The sequence below is a fragment of the Chanodichthys erythropterus genome, chromosome 7 (assembly GCF_024489055.1).
Source record: "Chanodichthys erythropterus isolate Z2021 chromosome 7, ASM2448905v1, whole genome shotgun sequence".
Lineage (NCBI taxonomy): Eukaryota > Metazoa > Chordata > Actinopteri > Cypriniformes > Xenocyprididae > Chanodichthys > Chanodichthys erythropterus.
Genome location: NC_090227.1, coordinates 36,674,281 through 36,697,194, shown reverse-complemented (window position 1 = coordinate 36,697,194; position 22,914 = coordinate 36,674,281). Strand labels below are relative to the sequence as shown.

The window sequence follows — 22,914 nt, the reverse complement described above, 5'->3', positions numbered from 1 at the left end:
TCATCTTAAGAGCGCAGTTTGGATTGACTGTAGAATGATTATATTTGAGGACTTACAATGCAAAGACACTTCATGCACTAAGCCATGAGTAAACAAGTAAAGCACTTCAATAGCTTACACGTACACAAACTCACATAGAGTACATATATGCATGCATACATACAAAATACTAAGAAACATACATGCCCTCCTTCATTACGCTTTTGCTCTGAGTAATTTATAGTAAACAGAAAATCAAGGCAGCAGTTCACTACATAAAATCCTAAATTGTTGTCTTACCTCCTGAGTTATTAAATGACTGAGCTGTGCCATCGGCATCTGCTAAATGACAAGTGATCAAATCAGTATTACTCCAGACAAGCTGTTTAGCTACGTCAAGAGCTCTCAAAACATGCAGCGAACAGGGAACAGACAGACATCATGTGAGGTGGCACTTATTTACCTGTTCCTGCAGTGCAATTTTGAAAGGAAACAGATTTTACAATTATCATTTTCATGATCGGATGTCAAAGTAAAAGAATTTTACAGATATATAGTGACTTTCATGTTTGGCAATATCTTACATGACTTTTAGAATAAAGTAAATTCGTTAGGTTTAATTGATTTTCTTAAAGGTCAAAAACAAAATCAAGCACACAGAAAATACAATTATTTTTACGACATTATTAAGTACATAATATCAAATACAATATTTTCATTACCGTAATGTGAAATAAATAGTGCTGTCAAATCGTTTAATCGTGATTAATCGCATTTAACTTAAAAGTTTGTAAATATAATAGATAGATAGGTGTGTGTGTGTGTATATACACAAACACACATTATATACTTACAAACTTTTATGTTAGATGTGATTAATCGCGATTAATCGCATCTAACTTAAAAGTTTGTAAATATATAATGTGTGTGTACACAAACTCACATCATTTATTTACAAACTTTTATGTTAGATACGATTAATCGTGATTAATCGATTTGACAGCACTATTTATTTCACATTACGGTAATGAAAATATTATTTTTGATATTATGTACTTAATTGTCATGAAGATAATTGTTTTTTGTTTGCTCGATCTAGTTTTTGACCTTTAAAATTTAATTTTGTTAGATGCAATTAATTGCATTCGATTAAATGCAATTAATCGAATCTAACATGAAAGTTTGTAAATATGTGTGTGTTTATATATATATATATATATATATATATATATATATATATATATATATGTATGTATATACACACACAGACACACACACACTCATATTATATATTTACAAACCTTTATATTAGATGCGATTAATTGCATTTAATCGATTTGACAGCACTAGAAAAAATTAATTTTTTAAAAACCTGCCCTACAACAGTTCCTAAAAATATTATTTACAGGAATCATCATTGAGAGTAATAAGAACTGCATCCTCAAAAGTGAAATGTCAGAATGCATTACAGTAATGACATATTTTGGGGAAAATGTGCTCAGTTGTCATGAATAAATAATGTGGCAATGCAGAAATGTCCTAATAATAGGTTTGTTATGCAAAATATTGTTTTTTATTATGGGGTGAAATCTGATCTAGACATGATGTTGTGAGATTCACTCTACCACTTTAGCTTGACCCATAAGAAAAGATGCCGCTGGCACCACTTAATCATCTCTCGGCTCAGGAGCTACTAAAACATTGTATTTTCAGTGAACTGCTCCTTAAAGCATCAGCTATTTTGGTAGTGGCTGTCAATCAAAATATTAGCAAGAGGAATTAGGTAAAGATTATGCAAAAAAAAAAAAAGCACATACAGAAGTATTGTACATGCGCAAGTGGAAAACATGTACACACACGCACACACACACACACACACACAAACACACACACATACACACAAACTAGGACCTACTGAACTCTGTTACAACTAATACAAAATAACATATCGGATTTTAAGCATGCACTAACTGATCGAAACTTCACACACTCATACACACATCCTCACTCACTCCAGCTCTCACCTCCAAGTCCTCACGGTGCGAGCGATCCCTGTCCTCAAAATCACGAGTCCTTCTGCGGGCTTCCTCAAAGGCTGCTTGGGCTAGAGCATCCTCATGCTGTAGAAACACATAAAAAGACAGGAAGCCAGGCAGCGGTCAGTTATTTCTGATATACATGTCATGAGGAACAAAAGGCAGTTTATGATATCTGTACCTGTGCCCTCTCATCATCATATTCCAGACAACCCATCCCATCCAAACGCTGAAGATCAATCCAGCCTCTCCAGATCACACACACTCCATTCAGGATCATAGGAGCCTTCAGGTACACCTGCACACATACACACACTTAGTTATTATGGATATTATGACATACATACACAGCACAACAACAACAACAACAATAAAAAGATAAATGAGATGGAATCTGTAGAATGTGTAGCTTTTTCTAAGCAGATTTAGAAGGGAAATTGGAAGAATTTTACATGGAAAAATGTCCTTATTGCAGAGTGACATTTGGGTCAATAACACAACCTCATTTTGTTTAGTCTGGATCTATTAATTTGTTTATAAATACAATTTACAATTAAAAAATATTTATTCTTATATTAAAATAATTTAATTATTCAGGGAAAAAACATATAGTAGTTTGGAATAATGATGTATTATTTACAAAAAACTATAATTTTATTAAAATATTATATAAAAATGAATTTAAAAAAAGAACATGGAAAACACAAATACTTTTTATATGATTTTCTTTCTCGTATTTATACATATATTACTTTTTTATTCATATTATATTTATAAACTTGAAAATAATATTTAATATTGTACATTGTATATAGTCAAAGAGTAAGGAAATTATGTTATTGTACATGTGCTGACATTTTCAGAATCATTATATGTAAAAATTTAGTATAAATGTCTTTTTAAAAAACCATAGGAAATCCAAAAAAAAAAAATAATAATAAAAAAATGCTAAGAACATGGCACATCCATTTTAAACATGGTTTTTAAAAGGTCTTTTTTTCTTTTAAGTGTCACTGATTCATCTAACAACTACAATATACTGCAGATACAATTAACTCTACAGTAAATCCTGCTACTCCGCCTACACAGACGCAACAAGCCCTCGGAACAGGTGAAATGCCATAACCACCTACTCCACAGTTGTATCCGCATTTGAAAACCCCCTCTCAACATCACACCTGGCTGTACAATGGTTCATTTGAATTGTAAAACACTTGTGAGCTGTTCAGTGGAAGTTACTGCTGGAAATGGCCTCAAAACTGGACATATAAACATTTAACCATTACAACTTTTTCTGTCTCTTCCTGTCCTATCTCAGCTTTAGCCCAGCCAATGTCTGTAGGGTCCAATGTTTGCTTCCTGCGATGAGAGTGTTTATTTATGGAGGCCAACGTAGTAGAGAGTAAGGGTACACCGATGCAGAGACAGGCAAAGCCTGTCTGAATTTATTTATACTGAGCATGGCCAACGAGTGCACACGGCAGCGCGGGCGAGCGCATGATTGCATCCGTGTGTGAGACTCAGATGATGGGTGGGACTATGAATAAGACAAGGTGGACAAAGAGTGAGAGAGATGTTGAGAATGTGGAGACAGGGGTATATGACTGTCTGTCTGGCTCAGAGCCACAGGAATATCACATCTCTGCCACTGAGGAATCCAGGCTGAGACAAAAGCGTGCAGTCTGTCGGTCTGTGGGTGCTGTTTATTTCTGTAACTGCAGTGAAAGAGGCCAGCTATAAACGCATACGCATATGCACGTATCCTCAGCGTTACCCGCCAAAACCACCCGAGTCACCAAATAAGAGCGAAGTTCCACCGTGCTGCTCCAAAAAGGCGAGAAACACAGGAACACTGTTGTGTGTTGTTGGACACTCAAAGTCCCCCACTGGGCGCTGGTGACTGCCGGAGCGACCTGCCAGACAAACACACTCGGCCAGAGCAGACACAACATGAGCTCTGTCTGACTTTACTGCTGTCCTTTAAGCGTCTGTGTGTATCTGTGTGTGTGGAGGAACTGCTTTTGGAGTCAGTTCAGAGGGTAAACTGCTGTCTGCCCTGGTTTCATACCCACTAAATTCACCACACCGATGTGAATGTCGTCTAGCATAAATATAGCCCACCAATTCATTTATCAAACACTAACTTTTCCTATTCAAGAAAAAGGGTACTTAACACTCTTTTGATCACCAATGCTTCATATTTTTTATTAAAACTACAATAAAAAACAATAATATTGTGAAATATTATTATGATTTAAAATAACCGTGTTGTATTTTAATAGATTTTAAATGTAATTTATTCATGTGATGGTCTTCGGTGTCACATGATTCTTCAGAAATCATTCTAATATGCTAATTTGGTGCTCAAGAAACAAATCAATGTTGAAAACTGCTTAATATTTTTGTGGAAAGCGTGATCCATTTTTTTTTTTATAAACAAAAAGTTTAAAGGAACACTCAACTTTTTTTGAAAATAGGCTCATTTTCCAACTCCCCTAGAGTTAACCAGTTGAGATTTACCGTTTTCGAATCCATTCAGCCGATCTCCGGTTCTGGCAGTACCACTTTTATCATAGCTTAGCATAGTTCATTGAATCTGATTAGACCGTTAGCATCGCGCTCAAAAATGACCAAAGAGTTTCGATATTTTTCTTATTTAAAACTTGACTCTTCTGTAGTTAAATTGTGTACTAAGACCAACGGAAAATAAAAAGTTGTGATTTTCTAGGCCTATATGGCTAGGAACTATACTCTCATTCTGGCGTAATAATCAAGGAACTTTGATGCCGTATCATGGCTGCAGCAGTGCAATGATATTACGCAGTGCCTGTGAGCCCCTGCTTGCACAGGGAACGTGCCTTGCAACCATGGAGACGTTTGTGAGAGACGCTGCGTAATACATTGCACTGCTGCAGCCATGATACGGCAGCAAAGTTCCTTGATTATTACGCCTGAATGAGAGTATAGTTCCTAGCCATATCAGCCTAGAAAATCGCAACTTTTCATTTTCCGTCGGTCTTAGTACACGATTTAACTACAGAAGAGTCAAGTTTTAAATAGGAAAAATATCAAAACTCTTTGGTGATTTTTAAGCGCGATGCTAACGGTCTAATCAGATTCAATGAACTATGCTAAGCTATGCTAAAAGTGGTACCGCCAGAACCGGAGATCGGCTGAATGGATTCGAAAACGGTAAATCTCAACTGGTTAACTCTAGGGGAGCTGGAAAATGAGCCTATTTTCAAAAAAAGTGGAGTGTTCCTTTAAAAGAACAAGGTTTTTTTTTTTTGGTCTTTAGTGCCACTTTTGCTCATTTTAATACATCCTTACTGAATAAAAGCATTAATTTATCAAATAATACACTAATGTTACACTAACCAACATAAACTATAACATAGAAGAGAAGTGATAAATTCTATTGCCATTCAAAATTTATGTGAATTCAAATAAATCAACTGTGTAAGGTGATTTATACTACAAGCTGTAATGTGAAAATTGTTAAAAGCCACTTTAATGGCATTTTATTTATTTTCCCTGAAGTCCACTTACTAAATTTGTTTTCATTTTGTTACTGTACCTTTAAGACTTTTTGTAAATAAATGTGAATGGCCTATGTAATGAAATTATTATCGCAGTTGTTGCAGTTCATCACAGTGGTTTGACTTTCAAAACACAGAATTGATGTTGATATATAAAAGTCAGTCATGTGTCAAAAGTGCTCATGGTTACATCAATGATGATATGTGACCCAGGACCACAAAACCAGTCATAAGGGTCAATTTTTTGAGATTGAGATTTATACATCATCTGAAGGCTGAATAAATATGCTCTGTTCCATTCCATTGATTTGGTTTGTTAGGATAGGACGATATTTGGCCGAGATACAACTATTTGAAAATCTGGAATCTGAGGATGCAAAAAAATCTAAATATTGAGAAAATCACCTTTAAAGTTGTCCAAATGAAGTCCTTAGCAATGCATATCCACTCACAAAAATACATTTTTGATATATCTTCATGGAACATGATATTTACTTAAAGGTGCCCTAGAATCAAAAATGTAATTTACCTTGGCATAGTTGAATAACAAGAGTTCAGTACATGGAAATGACATACAGTGAGTTTCAAACTCCATTGTTTCCTCCTTCTTATATAAATCTCATTTGTTTAAAAGACCTCCGAAAAACAGGCGAATCTCAACATAACACCGGCTGTTACGTAACAGTCGTGATCATTAATATGTACGCCCCCAATATTTGCATATGCCAGCCCATGATCAAGGCATTAAACAAGGGCAGTCAGTATTAACGTCTGGATCTGTGCACAGCTGAATCATCAGACTAGGTAAGCAAACAAGAACAACAGCGAAAAATGGCAGATGGAGCGATAATAGCTGACATGATCCATGATTACATGATATTTTTGTGATATTTGTAAATTGTCTTTCTAAATGTTTTGTTAGCATGTTGCTAATGTACTGTTAAATGTGGTTAAAGTTACCATCGTTTCTTACTGTATTCACGTAGACAAGAGCCGTCGCTATTTTCATTTTTAAACACTTGCAGTCTGTATAATGCATAAACACAACTTCATTCTTTATAAATCTCTCCAACAGTGTGTAATGTTATCCCGTTAACCACAAAGCACTATCAAACGTATTCAGAATCAAATGTAAACATCCAAATAAATACTATAGCATGGTGCATAGTTAATGACGCCCCAAAATAGGCAGTTAAAAATTTTATTTAAAAAAATCTATGGGGTATTTTGAGCTGAAACTTCACAGACACATTCAGGGGACACCTTAGACTTATATTACATCTTGTAAAAACTGGTTCTAGGGCACCTTTATCATCCTAATGATTTTTGGCATAAAAGAAAAATAGATCATTTTGATTGTTGGCTATTGCTACAAATATACCCGGGGAACTTATGACTTATAGCTCCTATAAATGATTTGGGCCTGCCCATGTTATGTCTATCCTGATGCCTGTGTTAAGTGACGAGAAGAATATTAAGAATATAAAGGCATATTTACAAGGGCGTAGATTTGGTTTCAACATTGGGGGGGTTGAACGTATGCTGCCTGTTTGTTTTTTTGTTTTGTTTTTTATATTAAAAAATAATAACCTGTTTTATGTGTAGTGTTATTGGATAATCTATCTATCTATCTATCTATCTATCTATCTATCTATCTATCTATCTATCTATCTATCTATCTATCTATCTATCTATCTATCTATCTATCTATCTATCTATCTATCTATCTATCTATCTATCTATCTATCTATCTATCAGAACTTTATGAAATGTATGTATAATCATTCATCAAATTCTAACATAACGGTGATTCTAAAAAGAAAGAAATTATGTTAAATATTGAAACCGCCAGTAGGCGGCAGCGATTCGCTTTTTTATTGAGTGAGTGAGTCACTTAAATCGTTCATTCAGCCAATTCGTTCAAAAGTCAGATTAATTTAGGAAGAAAACAAACACCGATGTGAATATTTTTGTCATTGATCATTACAGACACTATTGAAAAATGAACAAACAAAACAGACGGCTGTTTTGGTAAATGGTTACAGTTACACTGATAGTTATGGCTACATTGTAATGGATTAGCTAGCTAAAATATGAGTGTATTACAAAACATTCTCATACCTCCTTCTCAGTACATGCTTTATTCTTTTTAACGGACCAGCGGTTTAATATAGTTGGCTGGGCAGCGGTTCTCTTCATTTTTGGTGCTACCCGCGCTGTCTCATTCAAACAGTACAGCTCCACTCGCGTTGTTTTGGTGAAAGAGCGAGGCGCGTTGGTTGGGCGTTACCAATCGGTTCAATGGAGGGGGAGAATATTTTTGTCTAATTTATTATGACAAACTCATATTTGAATACAAACAAAATTATTGTTACAAAATAAATGAATTCTACATATTTTTCATTTGATCTGCTGTGATTTTCATGTTGAAATATTGGGGGGGTTGTAACTGAAGCATTTGAATATTGGGGGGGGGTGACCTCCCCCCATCCCCCCCACAAACTACGCCCCTGCATATTTATGACTAAAACAACTACGTTGTCAAATATCCAAGTGCAGTCACCACAGATGTAAATGTTTGCTGTTGTACAACCACTAAGAAGCCACTTTTACGAATGACACTGTTTACCAAAATCAAAAGATAAACCACAATCTCTCTGCAGGTCTAAATAACAGACACAAGACAAAGAGTCTCATTAGAATCAATGATTCAATAAACCACTGTTGAGAGTCGTGGTGTAGTGGTAGGGCGCATGTTCACGGCACATTACAACCCTTCTTGAGTCCCTAATACAAAATCCAGCTTTTTATTTTTTTAATTATTACTATGGCTGCTGCTAAAACATTTAAGCTTTTAATCTTTTAAAAAGTATTTCCAGGTGCATATCCACCTCAGATGTAAAAACATCAGTCCAAAAAAAAGAGTTATATGAAAAAACATGTCAGTGTTTTCACACCTGAGGAAATGGTAGCTTTCCTGTCAGCAGTGAAGGGCTTTTCTGACTATGTTCCCTTTCGAAACAAACTCTCTGGAACCGTTTCCCAAGCACAGCTTCCACCCCCACCTGCCCTCCTGAAACTCCTTCCCCATGTTTCCTTACAGGATGTGCCGTAGGCTGTGATCTGTGTCCCCCTCAGCAGTAAAACACAGGTAGGAAAAATAAAGCCTGCTCAGTTCTGCAGCAGTTTAACTAAACATCAGCGAAGCCCACGAGTCAACGGTCTGACTGAAATCATATCCTCAGCCACACTGTGCTTTGAATACTCATGTCGAGATAATACTAGGAAACTTATACAATGTAATTAAAGAGCAAATTTAAAACAAAGTGCTGAGGAATCAAAAAAGCATAATCTTCCAAACATAGCAGAAATATAATACCTCAGAGGGACGAAAGAAAAACCATCCATTTCTGAGAAGCACGGTACAATGGGCCATACATCTGAAATAAATGCTGAAAATGAATCTGAACCTACATGTATTTTTATCATTTCGGATTCTTTTTTCTCTCATCTGTCCAACTCAAACAGTTTCTTCTCCCAACAAACACAGGCCTTATAGCCATTAATAACATATTTAAAAAGCCTTCCTGGGCTTCATCCAGAAAGAACATTCATAACTCCATCAGCCTAAACACACAGTTTTCATTGGAGCCAAACCAACAATGCAGACATATGAGAAAAGCAGTTCTTTTGCTCTCTTCCGCTGCTGTTTTTCATTGGGTATTTCTAGGAGGTGATGAGTAGTGAAGTCACCCCCTTGAGGATCGGTGAAGACCCAGGTAAAAGAGCTGGGATGGATGGGTAGTTACATTCAGGTCATGGTTCACTTGTGTGTGTGTGAACAGTTCATGTGTTAGGGATGTTTCGGTCCTAAAGTAGAGGAACTACCAGGAAGACTGAAGATTTTTCATTCATAGTTAAAGGCAACATGAATTGCCATTTGCAACTCATTTTACTTGTGTAATGTGATCATTCATTGTGATGTATGTTGGGTGGGACTTGATTTTTATCCACCAGGAATTGATTAGATTGGGAAAAGTAGGTGATACATTTCAGACTGAAAGCAAGTTTGCTAAAACAGCAAAAACATCCATTCAGAAGAAGAGCATGGTACAAAAAAAAAACAAAAACAAAAAAAAAACAGTTGACTAAATAAATGAATGTTCATACACTACCTTTCAAAAGTATGTGGTATTATATTTTAAATATAATTTATTCCAGTGATCCCAAAAATGAATTTTCAGGAGCCATTACGCCGGTCTTTAGCGCTGCTTAATATTTTTGTACAAACCGTGACACTTTTTTTTTTCCAGAATCTTTGATGAATAGTAAGCTCAAAACATCAGCTTTTATTCACAAATAGACAATTTTATAACAACATAAAAGTGTTTAATGTCACTTTTGATCAATTTAATGTCTTTGCTTAATAGTTTTAATTTTAAAATCTTACTGACCCAAAAATTTTAGTGTACATCTTTCAAAGCATCATGTTGCACATTATCATCAACTAAAATGTAATTTTCGCATCTCATTATAGTAAAATTTTCTAAAATCTATGAAAATGAAGAGCAAGTCGCAACATATACTTAAACAAAGCTATTTTTGTTTAATAATATGCACTGAATTACTTACACTAAAACCAGGAATATGCATTAGCAAATAAATGGGGTACATTTTAAAGCCCCCCTATAGTCAATAATTTTATCCCTTAAAACTTATCTTTGATCACCAAAATGATATATTTAAACATTTTTTCCTGTGAAAAAAATCTTCATGCCTTAGAATAGCTTGAATGTAACTCGACACCCTTGCTTCTTTCAGTATACGCGGATCTATTAATATGCTAATTAGCCCCGCCTCCACTCACTCGCACAAGCTCAGAGATCCACTCTGTCAACTTACTGAAGTAAACGCATTTTACAATGTCAGACACATAAATGTAATTAAAATGATTAGTCTTTTGCTTGACTGCATTATCAAATAGCTAATATACCAGGATAACCTGGCTTCTCTTAAGACTGCTTAATAGTTAATGATATGCTAAAGCCGGCCGGCACATTGACGTGGTTGCTTGTGACGTAAGAAACACCAGCAATTTTCAGACTGCGTCTCATCACTGCAGTTTTAAAAAGAAAATACTCAGCAATGGTGTTGACCTATGAATTTGCACATGATTTGTCTAAGTAAATTTTTAATCAATGCCGACTTTAAACGAAAGATAGTTGTAGAGCTCAAAGAACGTTCAGGAAACACTACAACCACCTTCATAAGTCTACAACCTGTGCTCACCATGGGTCATATTTAATGAATAAAAGTGTGTGAGAGGTGTCAGAATTGGCCATCAAATGGGAAAGACAGTGTAGGTACAGTAGACAACGGTGCTGGGTGGGGCAGCTGTAAGGATAAGACAGAGGATCTGTGTGTGTTTGTGGAGCTGAGCAGAGGCGGGAGGGGGTGCGAGAGAGCGAGTAAACACTGGGATTGAATTTAGCCGCGGAGGCTTTTGATTCAGACAGCCAAAACAATCCCGGGCCCTGCACACAGCCTATAGGCCCCAGACAAGACAGACGGGTTTACATGCATCTGTTCATCAACCTCTATCTCTCCTGCCCTCTATATCGCTCTGTTTTCTTCTGCGTCTGCCTCTGTTTGCAGTTCTTAGATTAAGTAAACAGTCCTCGTACCTGTAGTGCTTTAAAAATGCGGGTCTCACCGATGTCTTTTGTCTGTGTCACTGTGCCATGACTGAGTCAGAGATTACTTCAAAGACTCTCTCTTTCTTACAAACACAATGGAGCAGTGAGAGAGAGAGCGGTCTGAACATGTCCGCCCCCAGAGTTTACATGTACGTGTGTTGAGACATGAGGGAGATATGCACAGCAAATTCAGTTTACTAACTGCAAATACACACACTTCTCATATGCTAGAGTGAAATCTGTAAGTAGGCTGATTTCTCAAATGGGTTTATCATGCCTATGATAATTGTTAGTTAGTCAGCTGTTCACTCATTCCCAACAGATGAGTGTGGCATCATCCAGCATTCAAATATCATGGCTTTTTTATTTTTTTTTATTGGTTAAAACATATGGTAATTTTGAAAGTGACCAAGGAAACAAAGTGACCAAAACCAGGAATAGGAATTAAATAAAGATTAAGCTGGAAGCAATTCAGAAATGTATATAAAATTACACCCTTGTTTGGGGTAGGTAAGATTTTGATATGTTTTGATATGTTTTCAATGTTAAAAAAAAGATGTGCTGCTTAATATTTTTGTAGAAATCATGACACATTTTTTTTTTTTTTTTATAACTGACCCTAAATCTTTATGTCAGTCTGTACATTAGTAGTGAGATTTTTTATTCAATCTTTCTGCAGGTTACATTGTTATGGCTGTAGGTTTCAGCAAGTGCCTTTATACAGTAAGTGATTAATTAAAAACACAGATTCATTTAAAACACTGATTATAGGTGTATTAGATTTGAAGCAGAGCCGCACACACCAATCGGTGTATGACGTCAAAGTCCCGCGAGAGTGATTAGAGAGCAGATGGCTCCGTATGCTTTCGAATCTCTCTTGTGGGAACCAAACTAACGAATGAGTCATTGAATCATTTATTTAACTGATTTGTTAAAAACGGTTCTTCTGTGGCTTTGTTTGGAGCTATTTTTAAAATAACACACTGGTTGCCTTAAAAAAATTCATTGAAATTAAACATTTGAGTTAATACAATGAAGGCGATTGGTTTAATGAACAGAATTTTTTTATTATGTTATATATTATTATATATTATGTTATCTGAACCACATTAAAAAAAGAAAAAATGTGATAAATCATGAAAAAAAATTTTACAGTGTGAAACAGTGTTTTTTTTACAGTGTTTTACAATGAAATGCAAGTTATTTAATATTAACGTCTTGTTTACTCTTGCTTACTGAATTGTTGTATAAAACAATATCACACGTTATATAATTTTTCCATCAGCTATCACAGCCATGCAGAAATATAGCACTTTTGTTGGTGAGACATTGCTTAATATATATTTTTTCCAAATTAAGTAATAACAATTACTAAATTTAAAGACTATCTACAACTAAAAAAAAAAAAAAAAAAAAAAAAAAAACTGTACAAATTGAAACTGATATTAAGTGCTCTAGTCATTTGCTGTCAAAAACAAAACAGCTTCAACCTACAGAGTTTAAACCAAAAGTTCAGAAGGAGATACCATTCAACATAAAGATATTTAAGCGGCTACGTTCTTACTCACATGACTATTTCTCCGGCATCCCACAACAGCTCCATCTCCACCTTTATTTTTTAATTTTGACTAACCAACTTTATTAAGTATCCTGGGGGTTATGTAGAGGCATGCAACAAATTCATTTGTGATTTCACAGCCAAATATCTGCATGCTGACTCATATAAAACCTGTCAGCAGGGAGCAACTGACAGACAAGGCTTGTAATATGAGTCTAAAATTATATAGAGAGAGTGTCCTGGTTATCAGCAGGCCCCCCGCTGACTGCTTTTGTCGAAATGTGACATCAACCCAGCAGGGAAAGCTGATAAACTCTACCTGGAGGTTTAATCACTGTGGGAGTCTGCATTAAACAGGCCATTAAAAGATAAATTTAGACTATCAATGATAAGACAAAAACAAAGATAGAGAGACTAAGAAAACAGGAAACGCAAAGTCGAGACATGCCACCTAGTGGGTGACATCCTGTTTCCCACCATGCACCTCTCCGGGGAGCAAGGGCTTATGAGGAGGAGGACGAAGATGCAGGGGGGAAGGGACACATCAGTGGCAGATGTGCAGCCAACAGCCATGTGGAAATGATCAATGCGACCAATTAGAGGCAGAGCGGTGCGATACACACACAGCACGCCTCCTCAATCTAGTGTGCATGGGTGCTTGTGCACTACTTAGGGCAACACCCCGTGTACGTTTTCAGCCTGTAGAGTTCTGTCTTTACCACTCAAATGTATTTCTGCAGAGGTAAACAAATAATCCTGAATAAATTAGAAAATGAAAACAGGAGCTGAAAGGCGTTGTCAGATGTGGAGTGGGGCGAGTTTGTTTTTCTGCTAGATACATAAGCGGTCCCACGTTCTTGCAGTTTTGCAGGGCTATTTCTAGCCTGACTAGCACAGGGGTTTCATTTACGAGCAGGCCAAACCCAAGGCCTTCCCAGGGTGCTTTGGGGCAAGGGGAGGCTTCGGCACGCTCTCATATGGACCTGAATCCCACGCTTCACAAACGAAGCCCTGCCTCCCACACACACACACACACACACACACACACTCTCCTCTAAAATGATTTCCACATCTGTAGAGACAGCCAGAGTTTTTTTAAGTGCAGCTACATGGAGAAGGAAAAAAAGTGGAGGGGAGCGTAGAAAACGGCTTGACCACAGACTTCCTCCTCAAAAACGAAACGTCAGCTCCCACATCCCCCACACCCTGGTGTATGACACTCAAAAACGCACGCACTGCCAGCCCCTCTATACGCGTACATGCATCCTTAGATTTACAGATAATATGAAATATCGGAACGTCGCATAGCGAGAATAAACGAACTCACTAACTCATAGTCTTTTTAATGTTATTACACTAAAGTCACATAGTGCTACTGATTCAGGCTGCTTCATTGTCCACACATCTACGCAGGAAATGAGATGAAACCAGCAGAACGTTACTTGCAGCAGCAGCCAATAGTGGCAGCCAAGTACCTTCTTCTCTTCAGAGAGAAAAAGAGAGTGAAATGGATAGAGAGAGAGGAAAAAGGGCCTTCATTAGAAGTGTAGGCCACACACAGCACCCCATCAGATCTACTGGAACGATTTAAGCACTCACACAGACATTGCTGGTAGGCCTAAACAAATGCCTTTAATTGGAAGGCACTAATTGAAAGGAGAGTTTAAAAGAACTTTCAAGAGAAAACCCCTGATTGGGAATTTGTTTACCACAACTGCTGCATCTGCTGAAGACCAAAACGAAATGTATCGAGAGTTACGGTACAGACTAACTTTCTTCTATTAGTTCCACTTACATGTTTTTCATAGACAAAATTAGGTCCCTGATGAAAATTGCTGCACAAGTATGATGGGGCTCATTATTCTTCACAAATGAAAAGTAACATTGATAATAATAAGAAATGTGGATGTGGATGAAGGGTCATTCGCCATCACAGGAATAAAATACATTTAATACACAAGTTGTTTTAAATTGAAATAATATTTCACAATATTACTCTTTTACTGATTTTTATGATAAATAAATGTAATAAATAAATGAAGCCTTTGTGAACATCAGTGTTGGGGAAAGTTGCTTTTAAAAGTAATGCTTTACAATATTGCGTTACTCCCTAAAAAAGTAACTAATTGTGTTAGTTACTTTTTATGAAAAGTAATGTGTTGCATTACTTTTGCGTTACTTTTTCTCACCTGGTCTGGGCTTGTTTGTTTGTTTTTTAATAGCAACAAAAAAAGTTCTATTTTTGACAAATGTTAAGGTCCTTTCACACCAAAAGTGAAATGAATAAGCCTCAGGATGAAGGAAATACATACAGTAGAGGGCGCAGCTCAAACAAACCTTTCAGCTGTGCTGCCATTCTGGATTAAAGAAGAATAGGATACAGGAGAAGGAATTTTAACACTCTTGTTTCTAAATCTAATCTAAAGTAATTTTTGCTTATTAGTATGGTTCGCATTTAGTCTAGAACAGGGGTGTCCAAGCTCGGTCCTGGAGGGCCTCTGTCCTGCAGAGTTTAGCTCCAACTTGCCTCAACACACCTGCTTGGAAGTTTCTAGCCTATAGTAAGACCTTGATTAGCTGGTTCAGGTGTGTTTAATTGGGGTTGGAGCTAAAACTCTGCAGGACAGTGGCCCTCCAGGAGCAGGATTGGACACCCCTGCTCTAGAACTGCAATAACCATCATGTTCTCAAGCACACACAACACCTCTGCACTACTTATTTGAAAAGTAACTTAGATATTTTGTTGTAAATTGAAAAATTTATGTGTTACTAGTTACTTGAAAAAGTAATCTGTAACTCAAGTTACAGGTACTTGTTATGCATTACCCCCAACACTGGTGAACTTATTTCAAAAACATTAAAAAACTTGTACCCCAAAACTTTTGAATGGTAATGAAGCACATTAATTTGGTCTTGCAAAAATTAAATGAGAAATATTTAAGTTCATATCCAAATTTCTGACTGAAAACCCTGAAATAAAGGAGACTTAAATCAAAGTGCTCTTCATTTAATCTCCTTGCTGTCTAAAGAAACAATTGGGATATTAAAGTCATCTCACTTCAGTACTAAAGACAAATTACAGATTCAGTTGTGACTCATGTGCATCTAAACGAAAATGGATTTGAAATTAACTGAATTAAAATGGATCTGAAAGTGAAAGTTCTGATGAATGAAAATAATATGAACTATAACGTATAGGGCAAAAGTGAACTGAATTGAATAACCCAGTGCCGGTCACTGTGGCAACAGTAAGGTGTGTGACTGGCGCACTGGCAGGCTGCCCCTCGTTCAGACACGTGCCAGGCCGTCATCAGCAGATTTGCAGCATGCGAGGGAAAAGAAAACCAGCAAGGGAGCATCTGAAGCCAAGAGAGGAGGAGGCCGGTTCTGTAAGAGGGGGGGCAGAACACACACACTCACACACACTTACACGAACGCTGACAGAGGGGCATTGTGTCCCCACACCTCATGAGTGGAGCTTTTTGTGAGGAAGAAAGTGTGTGTTTGTGTGTGATCCCACATGAGTGCTAATTATGTGGCAGTTGCTGATCACTGGATTATTCACACATACGGACATAATGTGTCTGACAAAACTGCGTCTGTGTGTGTGTGTGTGTATTTCTCAGACATCTCTATACTGTATGTGTGAGTCAGTGCCCTCAAAAGGCCTTTCCTGGACTTTCCCTCTTTATGTTCAGAAAAAGAGAAAGACGGCCCACAAGAGCTTTATTTCAAATATCACAGTAAGTGCTGTTTCAGCTCTGTGACTCAAATATGAGTAACAGAACAGTGGTACTACAACAAAGACAAGTTGTCACTATGATCCACTGTCCATATCTTATCTAACTAATGTTCTAAATGTATTCTTCCTCCCCTCTTAGCTTATCCTGTGACATTAGGACACATTCCCCCTGTCTATTTAGGCACACAAGCTGCCTAAATGCTCTTGTACACACAGCAGCTGCTTCTCTGTAAGCTACTGAGGAAAAGGAAGTGACAGAACATTCCATTGCCCAGTTCCATGTCAAATGGCCCAAACATGATCAAAATGTCTCCAAGCTACACTTATCTGCTGAAAATAAATAAATAAATAAACTAAGACCAGCATGAATGTCTATAGTGGTCCAGGCTTGTCTAGCGGGTGGACTAGCATATCCATACTGTTGACCAGTATGTTCTTTCTGGGTGAAGATGCTTCACCAAGGTAATCGGTGTTTGGCACACCAGCATCTAAAGCACAACATGTGCTTGTGACAAGCTATATGCAGGTCTTTTTTTATGCGATCACCTTAAAAGGAATTAATAGCACCTAATAGATATATAACATTATTACAATATAAAAACATTTAATATAACATATTTATATATTAATATTAAATATATTTAAATTAAATTAAAAAGAAACAAACCTTATAATATTATAAACTATCGCGTGGGGCTGCCATTTTGGAGTCAAGTCAGATTCGAGTCTGCATCCCTGTGAGAGCACCGTGGTTCAATATAATGAGCATATGTACAAACCATCGCAGTGCAAAGATCCCCAGTACGCAAAGGATCATTAGTGTAAAGCCTGGTTTATACTCGCTGCGTCTGCACGAGCGTGAAGGTGCACACAGCAAAAATTATGTCATCACGGTGTGGGCAGTCATGCGCACTGAATGTGTGAGATCCTATTTCATGTGGCGATGTGCACAGTATTTTTTGTAACTTTCTGCGTGGCTCCGCTTATAAAGATGCACGACTTCAAGGCGATTCTGGCTGAGCAGGTATGTCTGTACCAGCATCATGCACTTGTCTAAATTAATTGCTTACCTTAACAAAACGAGCCTACAATAGCAGAAATAAGCCTTTTTAATAAAAATAATGATCCATGGCTAATACTTCACAATAAGGTTCATTAGTTAACATTGGTTAACTACATCAGTTAACATAAACTAATAATGAACTGCACTTATACAGCATTTATTAACCTTTGTTAATGTTAATTTCAACATTTACTAATACTTTATTAAATATTATATCTTGTTAACATTAGTTAATGCATTGGGAACTAACATGAACAAACAATGAACAACTGTATTTTCATTAACTAACGTTAACAAAGATTAGTAAATACAGTAACAAATGTATTGCTCATGGTTAGTTCATGTTAGTTAATACATTAACTAATGTTTAACTAATGAACCTTATTGTAAAGTGTTACAGATCCACGTTTAATAAAAATGTACATGAAATTGAAAATGTTGAATGAAATTAGAAAATATTTAAAGTCCCCCTGTAGTCAATAATTTTATCCCTTAAAACTCATCTTTGATCACCATTTAAATGTTTTTTTTCCTGTGAAAAAAAAATCTTCATGCCTTAAAATAGCTTGAATGTAACTGTAAACCCCCGTTTCATTTAGTACACGCAGATCTATGAATATGCTAATCAGCCCCGCCTCCCAGCGCAGAGATCCACTCGGTCAACTTACTGAGGTACACGCTGCACAATGGTATTGCTTTTTACAACGTTGGACACAATTCATTTGATTAACCTTTTGCTTGACTACTCAATTTTTAAAATCAGCAGTTAAATATACCGGGATAACCTGGCTTCGGACAATTACTCCGAGTCGCCCCCTCTCATTTCAAAGAAAAGTACAACGGCAAGTGTGTCAACTATAAACGCTCATCCATTTGGGGAGGAGCGTGCACAGTCAGTGGAGGCTCATGGTGCAGAGCCAGGTGAAAGTATAAACAAGGCTTAAGAGCCCCCCTGCCGTCCATCCTGGTAGTCATACACTTGCTTGACTCATGGCCCTGAAAGCAGGATCCTCCTCCTCAACAAAGACATGACATACGACTCTCCATGCACTCAGAGAGACTGAGTCATATCTGTATGTGTATGAGTAAGAGCAAAAGGCAGCTGTTCTTTCAATAAAGAGATACTAACAGGCCCCAAGGACACACACACACAAACAGATACACAGCAGAGCTACAACAAGTAGAAGAGGAAGGGAGTGAAGGTTAACATTTAAGTGGGAGGTGTAGCTACAATCCTGATGGTTTGCAAAACTGACATATCACTCTATTCTCTCTCAATACAAGTAGATAAATCTATCCATCCACCTATCCATCCGTCAGCCACTAGTTTTTCAGACTAGGTGACACTGTGCAGACACAAACATGCTGAAAGTGTCTGTGAAGTTGCAGTTGAGCTCCTGCACACACCCACACACAAAACAGGTGCGGCCCGGTGCAGGTGTTGAGCACGCCTAGGCAAAGCAGTCAGAGAGATAGAGCATGCTTCTCTGTGTAATCTGAGACAGGCAGAAACTAAACGTTTGCAGTATTGTTTCAGCAACACACGCTCCAGACACTCCCACACTCACATATCCAAATTAACCGACAAAAGCCCTCTTTTGTTAATGCACTCGCGCAGAGGAAGGCAGAAGCCCCACAGGCCTGAAGTTCTCTGCCCACGCCACCTGCCACAAACAGAAAGACAGAGGGCTGTTGGTCCATTAGGGTCGTTCTGGCTCTCTGTCTCCACCCACAAACCCCTATAACCTACAATTAGGCTACACCTTTCTCCATCAGGATAACCCCCCTTGGCGAGCTCCGACACATACTGTACCACACACCAACACAATTGTTTTTGCAAACATAAGAGTAAAAAACCAACTACTTAGGTTCATTTAAGGGAGTAATGCTGATGTTCGAACATATACCTGCATATATATATATATATATATATATATATATATATATATATATATATATATATATATATATATTTATATATATGTGTGTGTGTGTGTGTGTGTAATTTAAAATGTAAATTATTTCTGTGATGGCAAAGCTGAATTTACAGCAGCCATTAGTCATAGTCTTTAGTGTCACATGAATCATTCTAATATGCTGATTTGCTGCTCAAGAAACATTTCTTATTATAATTGTTGAAAACAGTTGTACTTAATAGTTTTGTGATACATTTTATCAAGATTCTTTGATGAATAGAAAGTTCAAATAAGCTAAAGAAATATGTATTTTAACGAAGTAAAATAAAAGTATTAATTTATTTAAAAAGATCTTATATTTCATATCACTAAAAATAGAGTATACACACTCAGTAATTCAGAGCACCTGTTACCACAACTTAAATGAAACACATGGTTGCAAGATAAAAATTCTAATTTATTGTTTTAATTAAACCTTTTAAGTTGCAAACATTATTTTGTTGAGTTCTGTTGACATAATAATGTTGATCAATAACATTGTCTGTTATTTAAACTCAAATTTCTGCATTAAGTGGCTTTTTTTTTTAATTAAGTTGTAGTAACTTAATGAAATTGTCTTGATAACTTCAGAAATTAGGCAGTGGATTTCTAGTTCCCAGCATGCTTTGCATAGGACTAGATAAGGAGAATAAATGTTGACATTAAGTGTTAATTTATTTGTTTTTAGTGAAGTGAAAGACCTGTTAGTGTTTAATGCTCTTATGTTTGACATTTAAAAGAATTTCTGTAATGTTGAAGTTTTTGTTGTTACCATTGTGAAGAGTAGATGCATGAAGGTAAACACTACATTGACTCTACAAGCAATGACCACGCCAATGCCAGTGACAAGTAATATCTTAAACATACATGTTAAATAAGTTATGTTAGCATGTGCTATGATAGCTGTTGATTTGAACTGACATAGATAAGATGATTTGGTTACAGGGCTACAACTCAGGTAGTTGGAGCGACTTAATTTTTTGAGCAATCAACTTAAAAAATTGTGTTTATGCTACAAATTATTAAGTTCCTCTAACTCAATGATGCTTGTTGGTTGAACGTAAATTCACTCAAAGTTGTCATAACTCAAACAAATTAAAGCAAACAGTGGTGTTTTTTTGTTTGTTTGTTTGTTTTTTTTCTTTTGAGTCAACATTCTTTTTGAGTGCAGAACATATAGAATAAAATCTTTTTTTAAAATAAATAAGACATCTTTGTTTGATACACTGTCCACGTAACTGCTTCAAAATGACACTTGGGAATCAAACGGTGGCCGACTTTGTCTGTTCAAGTCTCCAAACAATACAGTTTCTGCTGACACTGATGGTTGTGATTGTAAAAGCGAATCTTGGAAGTAAAAGGCCAGACCTTGGCAACGTGATCCAGCCACACTGTCTCTGTCTGTGCTTTCTTTTCTGTCATCTCAAACTAAGAGTTTTGAGATTGAATTTAACTTTAGAAACTTATTTACAGATTGGACAGATACATTGGAAAAATATACTGCAATTTTGACGTAATTCAATTATACTTGTACTACTGTAAAGGCATTTGTTTCCAATGATCATATTATCTATATGATCTATGTGAATCGTTATGCTGTATGATAGATGTAGACATTGAATGAAACACAAACTGGACTTCAGATACAAGACATTTTATTCTAATCATATGCTGCCATGGCCTATGTTTAAAAGCTAAGCACCAAAATCAATTTTCAAAGCGAAAAAAACTGCATAAAGTGTGTGTCTGCTTGGGTGAAACATGCAAACTCACAAATGCTACTAGAAATAAGTATGCACGTCACAACATGAGTGCAGAGAGATGTGAGTGGACACTGACCGCGCCAGTCGCCCACCTGTGTCCTGGGAGGAGGCTCTTTCCTGGAATCAGCCAACAGGAATGTAAAACCACACAGAGCTGCTGTATTTCTCACCTGGACCCTTGTACAAGTGCAAAATAAAATAACCTCAACCCCAAAAAAAGATCTGGTCCAGTCAACAGCACTGTGAAAGACAGAGTCAAGAACAAAGGGCTCGCACAAACACGAGATACCACCAACATTCAGGCTACAGCCCTGGACCTGCCATTCCCAAACACTCTAACATCACATCTGCTAATATTAGAAGAACTATGATTCTGTCTTTGGTTGATTATCTGTCTTTTCTCCATTCTTTTTGTTGCATGCCATACAATTTTTATATGTATTGGATATTCCACGGCTACAACTACTGACATAACATGTAAACAAACTTTGTCGGCTGAAAAAAACCCATATATTTACCGGCCATAGACTCTCCCCTAGAAGAAATCAGGACAGTAAACCCTAATGCTCAAAATAATTAACTGGTTTGAGTAGGGAGAACTTAAATTAAACAAATTAGTTTATTAGCTTTAATTAGCTTTCTTTTACTTTTGAGTTCACAAAACTGACACATTTTAAGTAATCTGAATTGTTTAATTGTTTTGAGTTTTATGAACTTGTTTCTTTTCATTTAGACAAAGTTAAATTTACCTGAAACTGGGCTGGGATTTTTATTCGATTTTATTTTATTTACTCGAAAGGGAGAGTAAATGCTAAAATTAAGTGTTAAATAATGTTTTTGTGCAAGATTAATGTTACATGGGGGATTTAGTAGTGTTTAATGTTTTGCTATGCTAATTTAGAAGAGTTTCTGTTATGTTGGGTTTTTCGGGGGTTACCATCATGGTGACAAGTGGAGCATGAGCTTGGTATGAGAGCAGATATATGTTAAATGTTCTATATTGCCATACTCATTCAGCAATTGCTATGACAATGCTATCAAAGATTTGTGTTACCAATTAGCAAGGTAGCATACACTGAGTTGGCTATTTAAAGCTAGCCAAGTTTCCACAACTAAAAACATTTGATAATTTTAAGTATATGAATTAGCTTACTCAAATATTTCAGGTTAAGAGCAATTAAAATGTATGAAAAAATCTGCCAGTTCTGCTTATTTATTAAACTTTAAATTTCTTAACTTAAAAAAAAATTGATGTAACTGATTACCCCAAATTGTTTGAGTTTTGCGAACTTCTTCGGGTACAGTGTGGTTGAAAGTAGACAAAAGAGATTGATTAAAATACCAGGTGTAGAAGGGAATGTGTCTGCCTCGTATACTTGTGATCCAATCAACCAAAACGCATCTTAATACCAGGTGTAAACGGCCTGAGTGTGTGTGTATGTGTGTGTGTGTGTGTGTTTGCTTTAATGAAAGCAGTGCATTGATATAGAATGGTGATTAAACTGACTTTAACTAGCTGTGCATTACACGGTTTGAACTCACACCTTCTAGCCAATCAGGATGAAGTATTCTAACAGACCATG

The 22,914-nt window shown here is 36.6% G+C and overlaps 1 protein-coding gene across 9 annotated transcripts in view; it reads right to left on the bottom strand.

Moving 5' to 3' along the window:
* cbfb (core-binding factor subunit beta) overlaps positions 1–22,914 on the bottom strand; it is a 45,449-nt gene that overhangs the window by 8,123 nt on the left and 14,412 nt on the right. For 4 of the 9 annotated variants that reach the window (XM_067390429.1, XM_067390428.1, XM_067390427.1 and 1 more), the window contains exons 4-5: positions 2,197–2,313; positions 2,004–2,099 (exon numbers count right to left, since the gene is read on the bottom strand). In XM_067390429.1, coding sequence (XP_067246530.1) covers positions 2,004–2,099; positions 2,197–2,313 — 213 coding nt within the window. Of the gene's footprint in view, positions 1–279; positions 322–2,003; positions 2,100–2,196; positions 2,314–22,914 lie in introns of all 9 variants that reach the window. The other 5 variants (XM_067390420.1, XM_067390421.1, XM_067390422.1 and 2 more) reach the window with 2 other exon arrangements.